The 20519-nt window shown below is 45.1% G+C and overlaps 1 protein-coding gene and 1 long non-coding RNA gene across 2 annotated transcripts in view; one reads left to right on the forward strand and one right to left on the reverse strand.

Moving 5' to 3' along the window:
- The first annotated feature begins 1424 nt into the window (after nucleotides 1–1424).
- Nucleotides 1425–6709, forward strand: LOC116764415. The gene is made up of 5 exons (XR_004352876.1): nucleotides 1425–1531; nucleotides 1928–2036; nucleotides 5082–5206; nucleotides 6194–6306; nucleotides 6639–6709. It is a non-coding gene; the product is annotated as an uncharacterized LOC116764415 (long non-coding RNA).
- Nucleotides 6710–7457: 748 nt separating this feature from the next.
- TBC1D8 (TBC1 domain family member 8) overlaps nucleotides 7458–20519 on the reverse strand; it is a 125229-nt gene continuing 112167 nt past the window's right edge. The window contains 4 exon segments of the mRNA XM_032653018.1: nucleotides 7458–8435; nucleotides 8438–8549; nucleotides 9921–10018; nucleotides 10431–10520. Of these exon segments, the coding sequence (XP_032508909.1) occupies nucleotides 8089–8435; nucleotides 8438–8549; nucleotides 9921–10018; nucleotides 10431–10520 (647 nt within the window). The 3' untranslated portion in view covers nucleotides 7458–8088.

Consider the following 20519-nt stretch of genomic DNA (forward strand, 5'->3'; position numbering starts at 1 on the left):
AAACTTTATCCTCCATGCTGGTAAATTCCTTTCTGTCAGAGGGGATTTTTGTACGTGGAGAGACAGTCACCACTAACTAAGTTATTTAATGTCCAACTGACTAATCTTATAAATTCATCGATTAGAGCATTCTTTTAACCATTAAATAGTCAACATTTCCCTTATTGATCACATGCTACTTAAACAACAAATGAGTCAATATTTAGGAATTTACCCCCCAAATTTCCCCGATTATGAAAAGAGATTACAAATAACCCTTGTAAGAATTAAAATCTCAAGTCTGATACAGAAGCTTTGTTAAAAGTTCTAAAAGGATCCACAAAATAGAACTATATATATATATATATATATATATATATATATATATATATATCTATCTTTACATCAAAACTGGTTGCAAAATGTGAACATCACAGATTCAACGCGTCTGTATTTTACAACACGCTCATCCTCACACCTCAGCGCTCCAGTTTTAACAGACCGTTCTAGGGTTTCAATAACTCACCCAGTCAAGTTTTTACACCTCCCTAGGTTTAAGGATCTTATCATGCCCTCGCCCCCTCCAAAAGAGAACGCGAGTTGTGAACCCGTGGGTGTGGCCTGGGGACGCGGGACTTGGCTCTGTAGTCTGTCAACTCCCACCCGACCTCCTGGCGTCAGGTTCCTCCCTTTTCATTCTCAAGGTACGTATCTTACATCAGGTGTTGGATAAAAGTGCTGCTTCTGTTGTTATTGGGCCATCTTGTTGTGATAGAGCGAAAAACAGGTATTTCTTTAAGGTCGTGAAATCACATTGATTTCTCCAATATAATAGATTGTATATAGTATTTTACTCTCCCTTTCTTGAGGTGATTTTGTCAACTACTAACAGTCTCCTAAATTGATACCTCGTATAGTCAGTTACAAACTGGCGATTTTGATTTCGAAACACTTCTTGTGCAGGCCTCTGCTCTGCCCCCCTCCTCGCCCCTAGCCCAGGTCCCGCTGCGGCTGATCGCGGCCCTCCACCCAACCCCGAGAGGCTCCCCGGTCCGGGCAGCGAGGACGCCCTTCTCGCGAGCCCGCTCTGCCCGACCGGAGCCCCTCCAGGGCGGCAGCCGCGTCAGTCATCTCCGGGCCTCCAGCCGGGAACACAGGGTCAGACACCGCTGGCCGAATCACTGAGCGAGTGGGAAAAACAGAAGAGCGACTTCCCTCTCCGCCACGCTCTCCTCCACCTGGGTACCAAGGTCCCGTTTCCTCTGAAGGGTAACACCGAAGGCGCAAGTCCCTCCCACACTCGTTCGCACGCAGGAGGCGGGGTCGCGCGGCAGGAAGCAGGCGCCGAGAGCGCGACGCTCCAGGTCCCGCGCCCGAGGCCCGCTAGATTTTCCCTCCCGGCGCGCGCCGCTTACGTCACAGCCTCGCCTCTTCCCTCCTCTCACCCGCCCCCTCCACCCGCCTCGAGGTGACCCGGAAGTAGTATTTGCGACCTTGCTTTCCTTCTCCCACAATCCCTCCCGGTCTTCCTTTCTAACCCCGGACGAGCAAGGTGAGTGTGTGTGCTCGGTGCCGGCTACAGGAATCCGGCGGCATCCTCGCCCCGGATTGTGTCGACTAGGACAGCGGGCGCTCTCCTCACCCGGCCCGGGGCCCCGCGTTCCGACGGTACGGGAATCTGCGCTGCATTTAAGGGCTCCCGGAGACTGGGAGAGAGAGTGGCCAAGCTTAGGGGAACCCCGGGCCGCAGGGTTTCCGGGGCGGGGGGCACCTAAGGGGCGCGGATGCTTGGGCTGCGCGGGGTGCCGGCTTGGCTTGCCCAGACCTGGGGTTTCAGGGGCCTGGCCGGACCCTCTCCGAGGGCGGCTGCGTGAGGCCGGGCCGGGAGGGAGGACTTGGCTTGGGTTTGTCCCACTCGCTCTGAGGCCTCCTTGTTGCCTGGGCTTAGATGGCTCCCGCGAAAGAAGGGCGGCGAGAAGAAGAAGGGCCGGTCCGCCATCAACGAGGTGGTGACCAGAGAATACACCATCAACATTCACAAGCGCATCCATGGAGTGGTGAGTACCCCTGTGGTCGTCGATGCTGCTGGTGGGGGATCCCGAGATGGCGGTCTGGTTGTCCCTGGGGTCAGTCTAGTCGTCTGGATGCTGTGTGGTCTAGAATTACGCATTTGTTCAAAAGCTCGTCTGTATTCCGTGGACCCTGTTTTAAGGCTTACGGGGGTTAAAGCGTAATGCTCAGAGGTTAATACCTAGACAAGATTAGGTTGCTGGGAGAGCCAACTTGGAGAAATACGGTAATGATTAAAAACCCTTTCACTGTTTCGCAGTTATACCTTGGCAGGCCTGAAGGGTGAAAGATGTGTATATGAGGGGAAGCAAGCTTCTTCGATGTGTCTAGGCCTTAGTAAAGGTAACCAGTTACCTAAAGCTTGTGCCGGCCCGGAATACGAACACTCCGCTGGGCTTCCTTTAGCTCGCTGACCTCCACAGATGCGTAGTGACATCGGTAAAGCTGTAGTGCCGCAGCGCAGCTGCTGGAGGGACCAGCAGAGAGCGTATCGGTGGGGTTATAGGGCAGTGTTCGTGCCGGCGACACCTGGCGGTTGTGGATGTGGTGAGGTGCGAGCACACTGGGAACGATTGGGGAACGTGCTGGTTCTTGGTTTTCGTCTCGGGTTTGGTTGTTTCCTGTTCTCAAGCTTAGCGAGGCTTTCCCTTTTTTCTGCACATGGTGCTTACTAGTGATAATGGAGAGCAGACCTCTTCTTGAATACTGTTGCTTGGGGTGTTTCTGATAGCACACGTTGCACCGCAGAATACTCTCTTCGGGCGCCGGTCCGTGGAGCAGAATTTCCTGCGCGTGCTCGGGCAGCCTCGTACCTGGACGGCGCATGTTGTGAGGGAGCTCAGCGTGCAGCAGCGTCCGCGTTGGGCCCGTGTGTGAGCCGAGGAGTGTCGTGTACGTGGGGTCTCGAGGCTTTTGGGTCAGAAGTCCCGTGCCTTTTTGTGCATAGATGCTGCTGGTAACCACGTTCTCTTCCCCTCACCCCTTAATTTGAGGGGCGCGCGTATATTCATTTGGGGAGCATATTAGGCACTTACTGTGTCTGGGGCTCTGTGGATTCAACAGGAAGCAGAGGGCCTGCCTTCCTAGTTTACTTAGTAGGGGAAGTTAGATAGCATCCAGATACAAAATGGTGGAAAGTTGCAGGTGGAAAGTGAGTCACAAGGTGAAAGGGGTGGTGTTTTGGAGGCCACACAGTGAGCGGACATTCGAAGAGTGGGTGTGAGGCATTGTGGGTGGGCAGGTTTTTCAGGCATTTTGTGCTTTGTTATAAGAGCCCTAAGTGAAGACCCTCACGGAACTAAAACCTTCGGTCATACTTGATGGGCAGCAGTTGACAGTTCTTTGTTCATTCTTCGTTTTACTTCCAAAGTTCCCACAGTGGTGGTTTTCGTGCTTCCGCAGCTGCTGCCCCTCCCCAGTCTAGTCTGTTGTTACTCACAGCCCGTCCTCTTAACGTTGAGTCCAGGGCTCAGCCCCTCTTAACTATGCTTGGTAACAGCGACTAGCTTTAGGGTCTCGCGTATCCAAGCTGCTATTAACCTGTATACTTGGGTGTTTAAATGGGTATCTCAAAAATTTTACATGGCCCCACACCAAACTCCTAGCGTCCATCTCCACCCCCGACCTTCCCATTTCCCTGTGGCCTTCGCGGCAAGTGAGTGTGTCTTCTTGGCTCGGCCTTCCCCAGTCTGATCGCACTGGTCCCACCAGCGTTCTCTTGATGGTTGCAGTTAGCGGCTCCAGCTCCTGCTCCCTCTTCCAGCCCCAGACACCCGGGCTGTTCTCAAGGCCCCCACTGGCTTCCCATCTTAGCTCAGATGAGAAGCCAAAGTTCTTGCCATGATTCCACATGGGTTGGTCACTTTCTTTCCTAATCAAAGCAGGCAAGTACCTGATTCAAGCTCGCAGTTTGGTTTTAGTTTTACCTTTTTTCCCCTGCCGTGATGCTTTTTCTATTAGTAGATAAATGGTTGCCCTCGTCACCTTTGGGTCTGGACCTCAGTGTCTCAGTGGCCATCTTACTTGAAACCTGCAGCCCCCTTCCTTCTCTAATGCTCCCTTTTCCCTGGTTTATTTTTCTCTGTGGCGCTTGATACCATCTGACATACTCCATGTGTCAACTGCGAAGGCTACGTGGGAAACGGGCTTTTGTCTGTTAAACCTAACTGCTGTTCTCTCTAGTGCCTTGTATTTCTAGGTGGTTAAATATTGAAGTGAGCCTTGCTTGATGGATTCAAGGAGGCTGGTGAGGGGTAGAGCAGAGGGAGCAAGGGGGACGTGGTAACTGACGTGGCTCCTTCTGACATTCACAGTCCTGGGGCGGGGGAGGACACCCTTTAAGCTTCCGTCTCTGCCCGACTTGGAATAACCTTTGCTTATCCAAATGCTTGACCATTTCAGCCGGTAGTAAACTTTGGCTTTTTCACGTTTTGTATTTAACTGAAAGCATGAAATTCAAAGGAATTTATGTATCCTCATCAAACAACAGGTTAATGGTGGTGCCTAACACATGCCGAGAGATCCGGAGCATTAACTGTTGCCCTCATCGTGTTTCTTGAGAGGGAATTGGTACATTTCAGGCCCCTGCTCTTTAAGCATAGACCAGTTAATAATGAACCGTTAAATCCGATGTCTTAAGATGTGGCAAATAATTTAATAATGTTTTGACCCGAGGACACGGTATTTACGTCTGTGTTCTTTATGTTCAAGCATATTCTAACATCATTCTTAGATTATACTCTCCCTGGCAGACCTTGGGGTGTTTTTGTTTTATCAGGAAAGGGTTGGCCAGTGTGTATATTAGCATCTCTTAAGGATCGTATACAGAGTCCTTGCTCTACGTGACTGAAAGTAGATTGTGTGTCTCTTGTGTCCCAAGTATTATAGTAGTTGCTGGGCATTACATAGTGGTGGAGGAAGAATTGTTCCTGCCCTGTTCAAGGTTTAGTTTAGATTTGTTTTATGAAAATAGGACATGGTATATTGTGTATTTCATTTAATTTTGTACTTAATTGATTATGTTTGAATCTCAGGGGTTTTCAAGAAGCGTGCCCCTCGGGCACTCAAAGAAATACGGAAATTGCCATGAAGGAGATGGGAACTCCAGATGTACGCATTGACACCAGGCTCAACAAGGCTGTCTGGGCCAAAGAATAAGGTACTCAAGTTGTCTGTGTTATAAGATGAACTTTCACAATTCCACTAGCTAATGCACGTGGAGGTATAAATAACTGACTCAGAGAGTGGGGTTAGTATCTGCAGGGAAGCCTTTGAACTGAGACCCAAACGACGTAGGAGCCAGCAGTGTGAGGGTCAGGTAAGAGCAATCATGCAAAGCGAGAACAAACTTCAGTGACTTGGGGACAGAGGTTGGTGAAGGTGGAGCAGGGTTGTACGGCTTGAGAACAGTGGGGATGGAGAGTTAGGCAGGGGACAGATCTTGTAGGTGGTGGCACAGAGTTTGGATTTCTGTCTGGACGACTGGGAAGCCGCTGGAGCAGAGTTGCTGGGGGGGCGGGGGCGTTTTGGTTGTCAGTAGTGGGGGGTGGTCACGGGCCAAAGATTCTGCTAAACGTGGGTACCGCGCACAAGGCAGGCTACCCACACACACGCAAAAAGCAAGTATCCAGCCCAAGTATCAGTAGTGCCGAGGTTAAGACCTGCTTTTATAAGCAGGGGGGCTGGTTTTGCTGTGGAGGACGGTGGAAGTGGGACCGGCCACGGGGCGTGGAGCTGGCGGGGGACTAGGTGATGTGTTAAGATGGGGGGGGGGGGGGGCGGGGGGTGTCGTGTAACATTGGGGTCCGAGGCGGTGACAGGGACCTGAGATTCAGCCTGCAGTAGGCTGGCATTGGTGCCTGTGAGCTCCCTTGAGATAGGGGAGGAGTGGTATGGCACTGAGCCGAGAGAAGTTTCAGGACACCTTCTGTCCTTGGATCAAGAAAAGGTGGGGATGCAGTCACTTGCAATGCTGCTGAGAGGTTGGCCGAGCCCGGAGGAGGAGCTGTGTGGGAGGGGGGTAGCTGAACCTTCAACAGTTGCACGTGCTCGGTATAGCCTGCAGGGTCAGTGCTGCCCCAGCGTGGCAGTGGTGGCTGCCTACTGACACTATTACGTCCTGACACCAGCGTTCTCTCTTTTTCAGGAATGTCCCATACCGTATCCGTGTGCGGTTGTCCAGAAAACGGAACGAGGATGAAGATTCACCAAACAAGCTCTATACGTTGGTTACCTATGTACCTGTCACCACTTTCAAAAGTAAGTTCTACTTCATCCCACAAAGCTGTTAGTTTAAGTCCTCAGCCTTTTTATAACCTGAATTCATTTGTTCAAATACTGTGCACCCATATCCCTGGCATCCTTCCAGTAGGGATATATAAGCTACAGGCATAATCGGTAAACCTTTTTTAAATTGTGTCATGGTGTGGGAAAATGCAGAAGGATACAGAATAGGTCTTGTTATCTGGGTTGTGAAAGGTCACGTGGAATAGTAACATTTACCTAAACCCTTGAAGAAAAGGTTCTTGGGGTGTGAAAGTATGGGACAGGGTGTGTGGGTGTGGAAGGTGACGGGCTGTCTTCTTTTGCAGATCTACAGACAGTTAATGTGGATGAGAACTAACTGCTGATTATCCAATAAAGTTACAGAGCTGCCTTCGCATCTTGATTTTCCTTTTCTAGTTGCAGGTAAAATGGGCTTGTCTATTTATTTTAAAGCAGTTCCCAGTTACAGGAGCGTTTGGAGAGTGTTTCCTAACTGCTGTGCCTGGGCCCCTTCTCCCCATTCCCTGGAGTTTCTGGATATTTGCACAGGGCCTAGGCAGGTGTTCTAAGGTGCTTTTGAAATGCATCCTGGCTTGGTAATGGCTGTTCAGGTGGTTGGGACACTGGGGGTATGATGTTAATGCTTTTACAGGTGTGTTTTGTGAATTCTAAGATAACATTTTTCCAGGCACTGGCATGTAGAACTTAATTGCCACTTTTAACATGCTAAAATGGTACACTTTGGATACTCTTAGATTTAATGAAGTACGTACAGTTCCTTTTTAGCTCACTTACTTGTGGTGGCCCCGTGAGGTGTTTTTAGTCCTGGTTTACATGGAGTTAAAAGCTCAGGGGTAACCTTTCTTAAAAGGTTGCTAACAGAGTCTGCTAAATTGGGCCTGAAAGCAGGGTGTTGCAGGGATCATATTTCATCAGTGCTTGTACCACTGATACGAATAAAATGCCAGAAAGAGGTCCCCTTTTGAAGCCCTGGTGATGACAGTAGTGGGTTGGGGGCTACCTGCAGTGTAGTGTACTATCCGCCGGGAACATGGTGGGCAGAGGGACCTCCAGGTTATCCATTCACTGGCGCAGTCCAGACCTCAGACGCTGAAATAAGTAAAGATAGATATAAACAGACCAAGTCAATACAAAAATTTCTTATTAAAAAAACTTGGAGGCCAACATTGAAAGCGTGGTTTGTACACATTTTTTGGAAGGACACAAAGTGAATACAACCAATATATTAAAATGGTTTCAATTACCAGCATTGAAACGAAATTAGTGCAAAAAAGCCAAATACAATTGCACAGATAGTGGCTCTTAAATCTTGAAAGTGAACTTGATTCTCAATCCCGCCCACGTGAAGTGAAGGATGAGTGCTTGGGCTTTTCTCCTCTCTGGGTTAGTATCATACATTTGACTTTCTTATATTCCATCTGAGAACAAAATACTAGCATCACAGCAGAAGTGCCCTTTACAGCAAATCTGGTAACAGTGAAGTTGCAAGTCATAGCATCAAGGGAACTGATGTGAGACACTCTAGCAATGACAGTGTCCAACTGAATTCTCTTAAAGAACAGATAGGAACGCTGGAGGGTTGCATCAGTTCCCCACCCCCCGCCACAGTTGTGGCTGTCAGGTTGCTTATCCAGATGCCCAGCTTGTAAAGTGTACTCACAATGAACTAGACAAACCTAGATTTATGGGCTGACAACCCACAAACCTGGACTGTGCTTTGGTATGGAGACTCGTCTCAAGCCAACCGCTGTCCTGCTACGGGCTACTCAGCTTGAGTTCAGGCTGTGATTGGCGGTTCATTTCACAAGTTTTGAGGCTGTACTGATTGATCTTGGCATTTTCAAGTTTGGATTTAATGTCCAGTGGCTTTTCAAAAAAGTTGACTAGTGACTGTTCAGTCAGAAGTGAAGCTAAAATATGTTCAAGGGAGACAGTCCAGTCCCCTTGTGCCGCTTCAGGAAATGCCTGGGACTCTCGGGGGCTCTTCCCATTGTGGGTGTCTACAAACACGGAGTCCTGCTCAGGAGAAGGAACCGGAGCCTGCGGCTCCTCCCCTGCTTCCTGGGAGCAGCTTCCAGAGCTGCTGCCCCGCTGCCCCACTTCCCGATCTGCAGCAGCAAAGTGGTTACCGTGGCGATGGCTTGATACAAATCATTTTCTTCTGGATCTTCGTGGAACATACTGTACAGTGTTTTACAGAACTGGATAAATTCTCTCTGGAATTGAGAAAAAATAAGTCTGCATGTAGCAGCGTAACAAGAATAGAAGCATATCGTGGGCTTTTTTCAAACTTAATACCTAGTTCTTTGGGAAAAAACCGCATAGTACTTTTTGAAGGCAGAAAATAAGAGGTATTCTCTGCCCTTCCATCATACTGAAGACACACCATTAATAGTCCAGGGATTTCAGCACACGTGTAGACTTGTTGCTGTCTATACGGAAGTGTTGGACCCTTTAACCCAGCAAGACAACTAATGTATTCAAAGCTGTGCACAGAGATTTGTTTATAAGGACGTTTAGGCTAGGGTTTATTATAGCAAAAGGTTGGAAACAGCCTAAATGTTAAGATTGAATGAGATTATGATTTGGTAATCTGCTGGGAATGCCAAGCAGCAACTGAAGGCCATTAAATGAAGTAGAACAGTGATGCCTGATGCCTTGTCAAGCTTCACACATACTCCTGCCCAAACAGAATCTTTATGTCGTGTGATAGAGGTACCAGCAGGTGGAACTTAGCTGCACAGTTACTCCAGGAACACGAAAAAGGTTGAGCTACTAATTTAGTGTTTAATGACCTGGGAGAAACATCCCTGATTGTTAACTGAGGTATGACTGACAACACTGAGATTTAACGACCTTATATCCAAAGAGTAGAATATTTGAAAGCAACTCAACAGAGTTGAGCAACGCTTTGTTTTGTGGGAAAAACAAAACAAAACAAAACAATGCTGCTAAAGGGGTTTGAGTCCTATAATAAAGGGACGTTTTCAACTTGAGGCCTTATCAGGACAGTATAATATGTAGTCAGTGATTTTCAGGAAACCAGAAGGAGTACACTATTACATGAAGAATGCTGTATACACGTTCCCCCAAATAGCTTCCATCACTCTAGGGCATAAATCTGCATCACAACCTGGTAAATGAATTTGGTATAAAAACTTCAGGGACTCCCCTGGCGGTCCAGTGCAGGAAGTCCCTGAAGAGACTCCACACTCCCAATGCAGGGGGGCCCAGGTTCGATCCCTGGTCAGGGAACCAGATTCCACGTGCCACAACGAAGATCCCACGTGCAGCCAAGTTTTTAAAATTCTCTTATTAAAAGTAAAAAAAAAAAAAAACTTCAAAGAATGTGAAGTGTGTGGCAGCCTCCTGAAGAGCTCTGGGTATCTGGACAGCTGAATGGATCACAGTTTAAACATTTCCCATTTAAACCTCACAGTGTTCAGCTCCCAGAAGTTATAAAGGGCCTTTCTTTGATTAGAGCTCTGGAGGTAACGGGGGAGGGGGTGCAGCTGCATTAAAAAGCCTACGTCTGAACCGGTCGCTCGGCAAAATGGTGAACCCTCTGCACAGAATACAGTCCATACCTGGCTCATTTTGGGCAACTCCTTCTCGGTCTTGTCTTTCTCTTTGGCTAAATCTTTAATCATCTGCTTCAGCTGTTTCTGATAATCAACTGCATCACCTTGAGACAAAGGAGACAATATACACTTTAGTCTAAGTAAGTTCCCTGAGAGCAGAAGGAAACTAGGCAGAAAGGAATGGTGAGGGGAGGAGGAATTCCACTAAGCAAGTGCCGTATATACAAACTGAAAAGCAGAGACCAGAAGTCTTGCTTTACAGAAAGTGGCCACAAATAGATGACGGTGGCCGAGTTACTCTTGCTACAAGGGGAGCCCTGAAAGACGAAGAGGAATAAAGTGGTGGGGCGTTGAAGGCAGTTTGGAAGGTTTCTGGCCTCTGAAAGCAGTGGTCTCGTGTTAACTCCCAGGCGGGAGGGAATAGATTAGTCTGCTTCTAAGAAGAGCCGTGAAATCCGTTGCCCTTAACCATTGCAGTGGTGTGCCTGACGGAAGATAATGAAAAGAGGTATGTACCATTGGACTTGCCAAAAACCAGGGGTCTTGACGTCGACAACAGAGGATTCTTCAATGGTGACTGGCTGTCTCGGTCATTTTCAGTGAGTGCTTTTAAAAATAAAATAAAATTTTTTAAAATTAAATTGAGGAAATTGTGTCTTAACCAAAACTGACAGTAATTTAGCTTTGAGGTAAGAAAACTAAAGGTGAAGCTAGGAGCCCAGCCTGATGGCCGCAGGGTCTTCCAGGGTCTGTGAACCCTGTGTACTTCAAGAAAACATCACACACCAGTAACGCCTTTTCCCAGATGTCTGTAGATGTAATGATACACAGGTTCACCAGGACAATGCTGATACTGACCTAGAAAAGTGTATGCGTGGTAAAATCCCATTTTGTCAAACTAAATGTAAGTATATACATGCACACATGGAATTCTAGAAATAAATACACTTAGATTTCTGGATGGTGAATTAACAAGTAATTGCTTTAAACTGAGGGGGTTTTTTTCCCAGTAATTAGCACATACTGCTATACTTACATAACTTCTAACAAAAACTGAAAAAAGCTTAAGTGAAAGCATGTTACCATTATGTGTGTTCTTGAAATATACAAAAATACAATTACACCAGAACCCTCACACACTGCTGGTGGGAATATAAAATGGTATAGCCATTTCGGAAAGGTCTGCGGATCATCAAAAAGGTGCCATTTCTACCCAGAAATTCCACTCCTAGGTGTATATCAAAGGGAAATGGAAACACATCCACTCAGAACCTGTACACAAATGTTCACAGCAGTTCCAAAGAGCCAAAAAAGTGAAACAAACCCAAATGTTCATCAAGTGATGACTGAATAAATTGGGGGAAAAGGAGTAAGCACCGACATGCCACACCACGGGCGAGCCCTGAAGACATACTAAGAGAAAGCAGCGAGGACACAAAAGGGCACGTACGGCATGACTTCATATGGTATGAAAAGTCCAGACAGGCGTACCTACAGACAGGAGGCAGGGGCGGGAAATGTGTGGACCGGGGACAAGAGCTAAAGGGCACAGGCTTGCTTTTTGGTGTGAAAATGTTCTAAAATTGTGATGGTGGTTGTGTAACTGGATATACTAAAAAACATTAGACTGTACACCTTGAAATGTATGGTATGTGGATTACAGATCAGTAAAGCTGTTACCAAAATTATAAAAGGGATTGCAGATGAAGGATCCTCATTTTTAAAAGGTTGAAACTTAATAGCCATTCACAGAGTAAATCAAAGGCAAAATTCTGTTGTGATCCAACAAATATCCACAAGATGGCACCAAAGCCTTGATTAATCTACCCTCCTTCCTACTTGGGAAGCAGGTTCCTGGGGTTTGGAAGGTGGGAGGCTGTTTGGGGTGGTATCTTTCGTTTTTTTCTGTTGGTCCTTCTTTTTTTTAACAAAGTTATTGAGTCGTTTTTTTTCCAACTTCACCCAAAACATTGTATTAGGTGGCACATGTGAGAATCCACTCAAACTGAATAGGAGGAAAATTACAAACCCTGGATGGCACGTGGGGCAGTCACGATAGAAATGGCTTCCCAAGTAATAGCCGCTGGGATGTCTAGCGGATACTGGGTCCCTATCCTCAAAGAGCTCAGCATATCAAACAGAAACATGTACACAAGTCACTCTAAGAAGATGCTCTAACAGAAGAACCAATACACACAAATATCATGAGAGCACAGAGAGGAACGATTAATTCAAGGGGTGGGTGAGTGTCCAGAAAGGAGCCAGGTCAAGTGCCAACAGTGACAAGGAGCCAGAAAGGCCAGCCAACCTCTCTCCAGTCCCTGCACACAGAAAGCACCAGCATCCGGACTGGACACGGGACAGTGGAGTCTTGGCGCTCACTGGGAAACACTCATGCTGCTATCTATTCCTACCAGAAATGTAAGATACAGTGCATAAGGAAAAACAGTAAACACTGAGCGTATACCACCTTTAAAATGTACTTTCAACCTTTTAAAATGAGATATTTGAGCTTTTATAAATGTAACATTTTACATTCCAATATATGTGTAATTCATAATTCAAGACTGTAAGTGGATTGAGAGACAGTTCTATTAAAGCTTTCACCGTGTCTCACTTCAAATTCCTGCACGTGTTAAAAACTGGATGAAGGATCTGTATTTGGTTATCCTGAAGCTCCCAATCTCACATGTCTGTGTGACTGGTGGGTAAGTACATTGCTTCAATAGACACAAGCACGACACCCTCCTGACGGCTTCAGGCACTTTCATTAGTTGGTGCACATCCTCATTCCCTGTAACACTGTCGTCATCACCGCTACCTCAGCACTTTCTAAATGGGATGCTTGTGGAGGGAAAAAGCCAGTTCCACTGAAAGTTGCTTCTCTCTGGCAGAAGAGTACATGGACTGCTTTCAACACAATTTGGCCTTCACACAGTTGACACCAGTCATCAAAATAATACCATTTTCCAATATGTTTTCTTCTTGGAAAAGCATACAGTGCCCCCCCTTCTACCCCTCCATGTAGGCTAGAAACAGCAATCAATTTCTAAGGGAACAGACTTGGCATTGGATTAATTAGGAATTCCAGGATAACCAAGTCATTGATAGGAAAACCAAACAAAGTATCCAACTTGTGTCTCATATCTACTATAAGAAAATCACCTGAGCTGCAGCAAGTACTGGATGCTGGGACCATAAATCCCATTTTAGTGGCTTAACAATTTGGACGACACTAGGGATCTTAAGCACCTAGCTTTTCTCTTTTAAAAAGCTCAGTGCAATCTTTAAATTTCACAAAACATTTCTCAGGAGGTTTATATACTACACTTTTCATATTTTGCAAAACCCTCAAGTGACATTTTCAACTCAGGATCCCGATACAAAGAACAGACTTTCATCTAGCCTAAGCTGTCTTTCACCAAATCAAATGTGCCTGGTATCACTTCTGATGTAGCTGACGTCAGTACTACCTAAGTTATTAGATGTAAACTATCATTTTTGGATCCTGTGATAAGTTAACCTTTGTTCGAACATTATTAGATTCAGCATTTTAAGAACGTCAGTTAATGTGGATCCAGACCAGCAGGGACACCTTTTGGGGAGCTGCTCTGCAAGTCCAACAACGTATTTCCTGAATCCCAGAGTTTCCAGGAGGAGCAGAACTGTGCTAGCAGCTCCACCCACAGTGTGCTGTCTTTACAGGAAGCCTCCAATGCCTCATTTGTTTGTGTTAATTTACCAATTCTGATGTGTCATTCTTGGTAGCTTGTTTTGATGCTTCTTCCTAATGAACCTAATGTTCTTCCAGGAAATGGTCTTCTGGATGTCCAATTAGTGTAATTAGCTGAGTGAAATGACGAATACTTAACAGATTTAGCAATTTTCAGTGAAAACTCCTGATTCAGTAATCTTCTAGAATACTGTTCATCCCTCCATCACCTAATTTGGTATCAAATCATCTGGAATATTTCTCTTCTATTTGCTAAACAGTGTTGTAGTCACCATGGAGCCAATGAACTGAGCTCTTCAAAACCTGTGAGGCCTTGGGCTTAGGGCTTCTTTGCTTCCCGAGATGCATCACCTTTGTAAGTGATCTGACAAAGCCCTCTGCCTCCTGTTTGACCCTGCAGAGTTCCAGCGCTCTCTGCACAAGGCGGGTGTTTGAGGCCAGAGGCTGGTGTGCTTCGTTTGGTTTTTCCACCTCCCATCAGGGAAATAAGACATCACTCTTTGGGGCACACAAATTCAAACCTGTAATCCTCAGTATACTTCCTAATTAGTGAGTTAAGCTTTTTTCCCCACTAGTGTGTTTGTTCCACCTTTAATCAAAATGTTATTCATGAGGGTGGAAAGTAAATATTTGTTAAAATTAAATCTATTTAAATGAAAAGTGCCTAAATGTATTGTGGATCTTCATGGCCCTGTCAAATTGATGCATTTAAATAGAGGTTTTAGGTTGTCTGCATTCTTAAGACTTTTTTTTTAACTGCATCAAAAATTCAAATATTAAATATAGGTAAGTAAGGAATGTAAATTGCTAGACTCACTATGGAGGTTCCTTAACCTAAAACTAGAGTTACCACATGATCCAGCAGTCCTACCCTTGGCATATATATCTGGAAAAGACAAAATTATAATTCGAAAAGATACATGCGACCCCCAACGTTCACAGCAGCACTATTTACAATAGCCAAGAAGACATGGAAGTAACCTAGATGTCCATCAGTAGATGAATGGATAAAGAAGATGTGGTGTGTATGTGTGTGTGTACACACACACGCACTGGAATATTAGCCATAAAGAAGAATGAAATACCATTTGCAGCAACATGGATGGACCTAGAGATGATCATACTAAGTGAAGTAAGTCAGAGAAAGACAGATATGATATCACTTATATGTGGAATCTCAAAAGATAATACAAATGAACTTATTTATAAAACAGAAACAGACTCACAGACATAGAAGACAAACCTATGGTTCCAAAAGGGAAAGGAGGGGGAGGGATGAATTGAGATTTCGGGATTAACAGATACACACCACTACAGTATATATAAAATAGATAAACAATGATTTACTGTAGAGCGCAGGGAACCGTATTCAGTATCTTGCAATAACCTATAATGGAAAAGAATCTGAAAAAGAGTGCGCGTGTGCAAATTAAGTGAAAAAACAAAACTCAATGAAAGGCAAGGAACTTTCTGATGCTCAACCGTCTGTACTAAAGCAATGAGTCCGTGAGAAAGCAGAGTGGGAGCTGCGTGTGGCCGTGTGGCTGCCAGAGGGTGTTTCCGTAAGCATCACGTGCACGACAGATGCCAACTCCGTCATGGCTGAGCTCAGGAAGTGTACTCAGGGAGCCCACAAGTAACGTCCACACGCATTTTCAACTTCCGTATAGGTGTGGGTTTTAAAAGCCACCTGGATCTTGTGCACCTGGAAACCTCACAGCTCGCCACCTCCCCAGGGTCCCTTGTTAGAAAGTTCTATCAGAGAAACCGTCCAACACCAGAACCGTGGGGTCCAGAGACCCTCTGGGATTCCTAATCTACCTCTGTCAGTTTCAGAGATCCAAGGAATACCTTAAGGGAAATGCCAAGCCTGATCTCACAGGTTTCAAAACTACTTCCTTTGTGTCCGGTTACCACTGCTTAAATTTGGAGGAAGCACGGTCTTAACACGCTGGACAAATGACACGTTCCTTCAAAACCAGTAGCTGGGGCTGCCGAGGAGCCAGAAACCGTGTCACGTCAGCACAAAACCAGGTCACAGAGCTTGAACCTACTCAGATTGGGGGGATGGGGGCAATCCAAGATGTCAGCATAGAAAGTTCCTGGACCCACCTCCCCCCATGGACTCACCAAAACTACAGCTACATATAGAACGAGCGCTGCTGAAAAAGAACAGCAGTAGCCGAGCAGCTTCTCCACAACAAGAGGCAAAAGGGCCACACGGAGATGGGTAGGAGAGGCAGACACAGAGTCTCACCAAAATCCCCACCCCCGGCCAGGCGACCCTCAACAGGGAGGAGTCTCAAAGGTCCAGAGCTATTCCCTGAGGAGCGAGAGGTTTGAGCCTCACACCAGGCACCCCAGACCTTGGGATCAGCGCCAGAGAAACGAGGCCCCCAAACTGTCTGGCTTGGAAACCAAGGGGGGGCTTATGTCCCAGGGACCTGGCGAGTATAGGGATCTGAGATACTCCTTCTGAGGGTCTCACTGGTCCTAGGACCCAGCGCAGAGGCAGCAGTTTAAGAAGTGCCTGGACTGCATGTGAAGGAGACCCATTTGCTAATCTTTTTTTTTAGCGGTATGCGGGCCTCTCACTGCTGTGGCCTCTCCCATTGCGGAGCACAGGGCTCTGGACGTGCAGGCTCAGCGGCCATGGCTCACGGGCCCAGCCGCTCCGCGGCATGTGGGATCCTCCCGGACCGGGGCACGGACCCGTGTCCCCTGCATCGGCAGACGGACTCCCAAGCACTGCGCCACCAGGGAAACCCCCCATTTGCTAATCTTAAAGCTTCTGCTGGAGGGGCAGAGACAGGTGGGACTTCCTTTGGGAATGAAGCACCATTTTTCCCTTTGTTCACTCTACCTATACCTTGCTAGTGGAGGTGGGCGCACAGTCTCACTGAAGTCACAGGAGTGCCCCACCCCAGGGCTCTTCACCTGCATCACTAAAGCTGCAGGTGTGTCCCATACTCAACCCTCTCTCCTGCAGCCTTGCAAAAGCCAGCAGATGAACGTGGTCCACACAGGGGCTATCCGTTGATCCCCTGGCCCGGGAGGGCATGAGTTCTGAGGCCCCCACAGGACTGTAACAATCAGAAAGACGGTTCTGGGAAGGCTACCACACCCAGGGCACTGCACAGACAACAGACTGGAACACACCCCCAGCCCACCTGCACAAAAGGGCCCATTTACTTGTCCTAGAGCTTCAACTTGAGGGACGGGCTTAGATTTGCCACACACCTAGAGGCTACAGAGGCGCACCTGGAATGTAGGCAGGGAGGCATAACCCTTGCACCCTCTCTTAGCCTCACCACAGCTCGCTGGTACCTTCCAAGGGGCTTATACACTCATCTGAAGTCCTGATTTTTGTAACTGTTGCCTGGGGAGCACCTCCAGGTCTCCTGGTCTGGAGGTCAGCACAGTTTACAATTACAGTCCCATGGGACTCTCCCACAGCCCAGAGGATTCCAAATACAATGAACCCAAAGAGACACACACCAAGACACACTATAACTAAAATGATAAAAGTTACAGATAAAGAGAGAATCTTAAAAGCAGCAAGAGAAAAACAACTTGTTATGCACCATGGAACCCCCATAAGACTATCAGCTGATTTTTCAACAGAAACTGCAGGCCAGAAGGGAGTGGCACAATGCATTCAAAGTGCTAAAAGGAAAAAACTTCCAACCAAGAATACTCTACCCAGCAAGGTTAATCAGAATTGAAGGAGATCGGGCTTCCCTGGTGGCACAGTGGTTGAGACTGGTCCAGGAAGATCCCACATGCCGCGGAGCAACTAAGCCCATGTGTTGCAGCTACTGCACCTGCGCTCTAGAGCCCACAAGCCACAACTACTGAGCCCGCACACCACAACTACTGAAGCTTGCATGCCTAGAGCCCATGCTCCGTGACAAGAGAAGCCACCACAATGAGAAGCCCGCCCACCGCAATGAAGAGTAGCCCCCACTCGCCGCAACTAGAGAAAGCCCACGCACAGCAACGAAGACCCAATGCAGCCAAAAAATAAATAAAATAAACATAGATAAATACAAAGGAAAGAACATTTGAATAGTCCTATGTCAACTGAAATGAATTTTAAAAAAAGAAAACAATTGAAGGAAAGATAAAAGAGTTTTCAAACAAGCAAAAGCTAAAGGCGTTTATCACCACTGAACCAGCCTTACAGGAATGTTAAATGGACTTCTTTAAGAGAAAAAGAAAAACCCCTAGCTAGCAACAAGAAAACATGAAAGTCAAAATGTCACTGATAAAGGCAATATAAAGGTAAAGCTAGATCAACCACTTACAAAGCTAATATAAAGGTTAAAAGACAAAAGGATTGGGTTGGCCAAAAAGTTCGTTTGGAGTTTTCTGCAACATCTTTCAGAAGAACCTGAATGAACTTTTTGGCCAAACCAATAGTACAATTAACTACACCAGATTTGATTAAGGGATATACAAAATAGAAATATGTAAAATATCACATCAAAAACAAAACGTAGGAGGAGGGAATAAAAATACAGTTTTTAGAATACACTTAAGTTGCTATCAACTTAAAATAGACTGTTATATATATAGGCTGTCATATAGTGAACCTTGTGATTAACTACATAGCAAAAACCTACACAAAAGATAATGAGAAAGGAATCTAAATATAACACTGAGGAATGTCATCAAACCACAAGGGAAGCGAAAAAAGAGAAAAACAGAGGAACTACAAAAAGCAATTAACAAAATAGCAATAAGTGTATACCTCTCAACAATTACTTTAAGTGTAAATAGACTAAATTCTCCAATCAAAAGACAGAGTGGCGGAACAGATGAAAAACCAAGACTCATCTACATGCTGCCTACAAGAGACTCACTTCAGATGGAAGGACACAAACTGAAAGTGAAGGGATGGAAAAGACAGTCCCTGCAAATGAAAGCAAAAAGAAATCTGGGGTGGCTGTACTTTTATTGGGCAAAATAGACTTTAAAACAAAAACTGTAAAAAAAGACAAAGAAGAGCATTACATATTGATAAAAGGATCAATCCAACAAGAAGATATAACATTTGTAAATATTTATACACCCAAGAGAGGCACACCTAAATAAAGCAAATATTAACTGACCTAAAGGGATAAATTGACAGCAATACAGTACTAGTAGGGGACTTTAAGACCCCACTTACATTAATGGATAGAACATCCAGACAGAAAATCAATAATGAAGCATCAGCCCTAAACCACATATATATTCAAAACATTCCACCCAAAAGTAGCAGAATACACATTCTCAAGTGCACAAGGAACATTCTCCAAGATAAATCACATGTTAGGCCACAAAACAAGTCTCAGTAAATTTAAGAAGACTGAAATCATATCAAGCATCTTTTCTAAACACAACAGTATGAAACTAGAAATCAATTACTGGAAAACTGGAAAAATCACAAATTATGTGAAGATTCAACAACATGCTACTGAACAACCAATGGGTCAACAAAGAAATCAAAGAGGAAAACAAAAAATACCTTGAGACAAATAAAAATAGAAATTCCAAACTCTATAGGATGCAGCAAAAGCAGTTCTAAGAGGGAAATTAATAGCGATAAATGAAATAGAGACTAAAAAGACAATAGAAAAGGTCAATGAAACTACGAATTGGTTCTTTGAAAAGATAAACAAAATTGACAAACCTTTAGCTAGTCTCACCAAGAAAAACAGAGCTCAAATAAAGTCAGAAATGAGATGTTACAACGTACAACAGACAAAAGATCATAGGAAACTCATATGAACAATTATACACCAACTAAACAAACAACGTAGAGGAAAAAGATAAATACCTAGAAACATACAGTCTTCCAAGACTAAATCATGAAGAAACAGAAAATCTCAATAGACCAATTAATTACTAGTAAGGATATTGACTCAGTAATTAAGAACATACCAACAAACAAAACCCCAGGACCAGATGGCTACACTAGTGAATCCTACCAAACGTTCAAAGATTTAATACCTAAACTTCTCAGACTCAAAAAACTGAAGAGGAGGGAATGCTTCCAAACTCATTTTACAAGGCCCAAACTACCCTCATACCAAAACCAAACAAGGATACAATAAAACAAAGAAAATTATAGGTCCATATCCCTGATAAAAATAGATGCTAATACTTTGAGGGTTTTTAAAAATTTAATTCAACAATACATTAAATGGATTACATACCATGACCAAGTGGGATTTATTACAGGGATGTAAGGATGGTTCAGCATCCACAAATCAACATGATACACCACATTAACAAAATGAAGGATAAAAAACACACAACTGTCTCAATAGATGCAGAAAAAGCATTTGACAAAACTCAACATCCGCTTATGATTAAAAACTCTCATCAAAGTGGTTATTTAGGGACCATACCTCAACGTAATAAAGGCCATATGACAAACTCACAGCTAACATTATAATCAATGGTGACAAGCTAAAAGCTTTTCCCCTAAGATCAAGAACAAGACAAGGATGCCTACTCTTGCCACTTTTATTCAACCTGGTATCGGAAGTGTTAGCCCAAACAGTTAAGCAAGAAAAAGAAATAAAAGGGGAGGAAGAAGTAAAACTGTCAGATACCATATATATAGCAAACCTTAAAGGCTCCACCAAAAATTCTTGGAATAAATGAATTCAGTAAAGTTGCACACACACATACATACACACAATGGAATACTACTCAGCCATGAAAAAGAAGGAAATCTTGTCATTTGCAACAATACAGATGGACCTTAAGGGCATTATGCTAAGCAAAATAAGTCAGAGAAAAACAAATACTGTATGATTTCAGTCATATATGCAATCTAAAAAAATGAAACAAATGAATAAAACAACACCCATTGACTG

Source organism: Phocoena sinus, chromosome 13 (genome assembly GCF_008692025.1).
Source record: "Phocoena sinus isolate mPhoSin1 chromosome 13, mPhoSin1.pri, whole genome shotgun sequence".
In the NCBI taxonomy this organism is placed as follows: Eukaryota; Metazoa; Chordata; class Mammalia; order Artiodactyla; family Phocoenidae; genus Phocoena; species Phocoena sinus.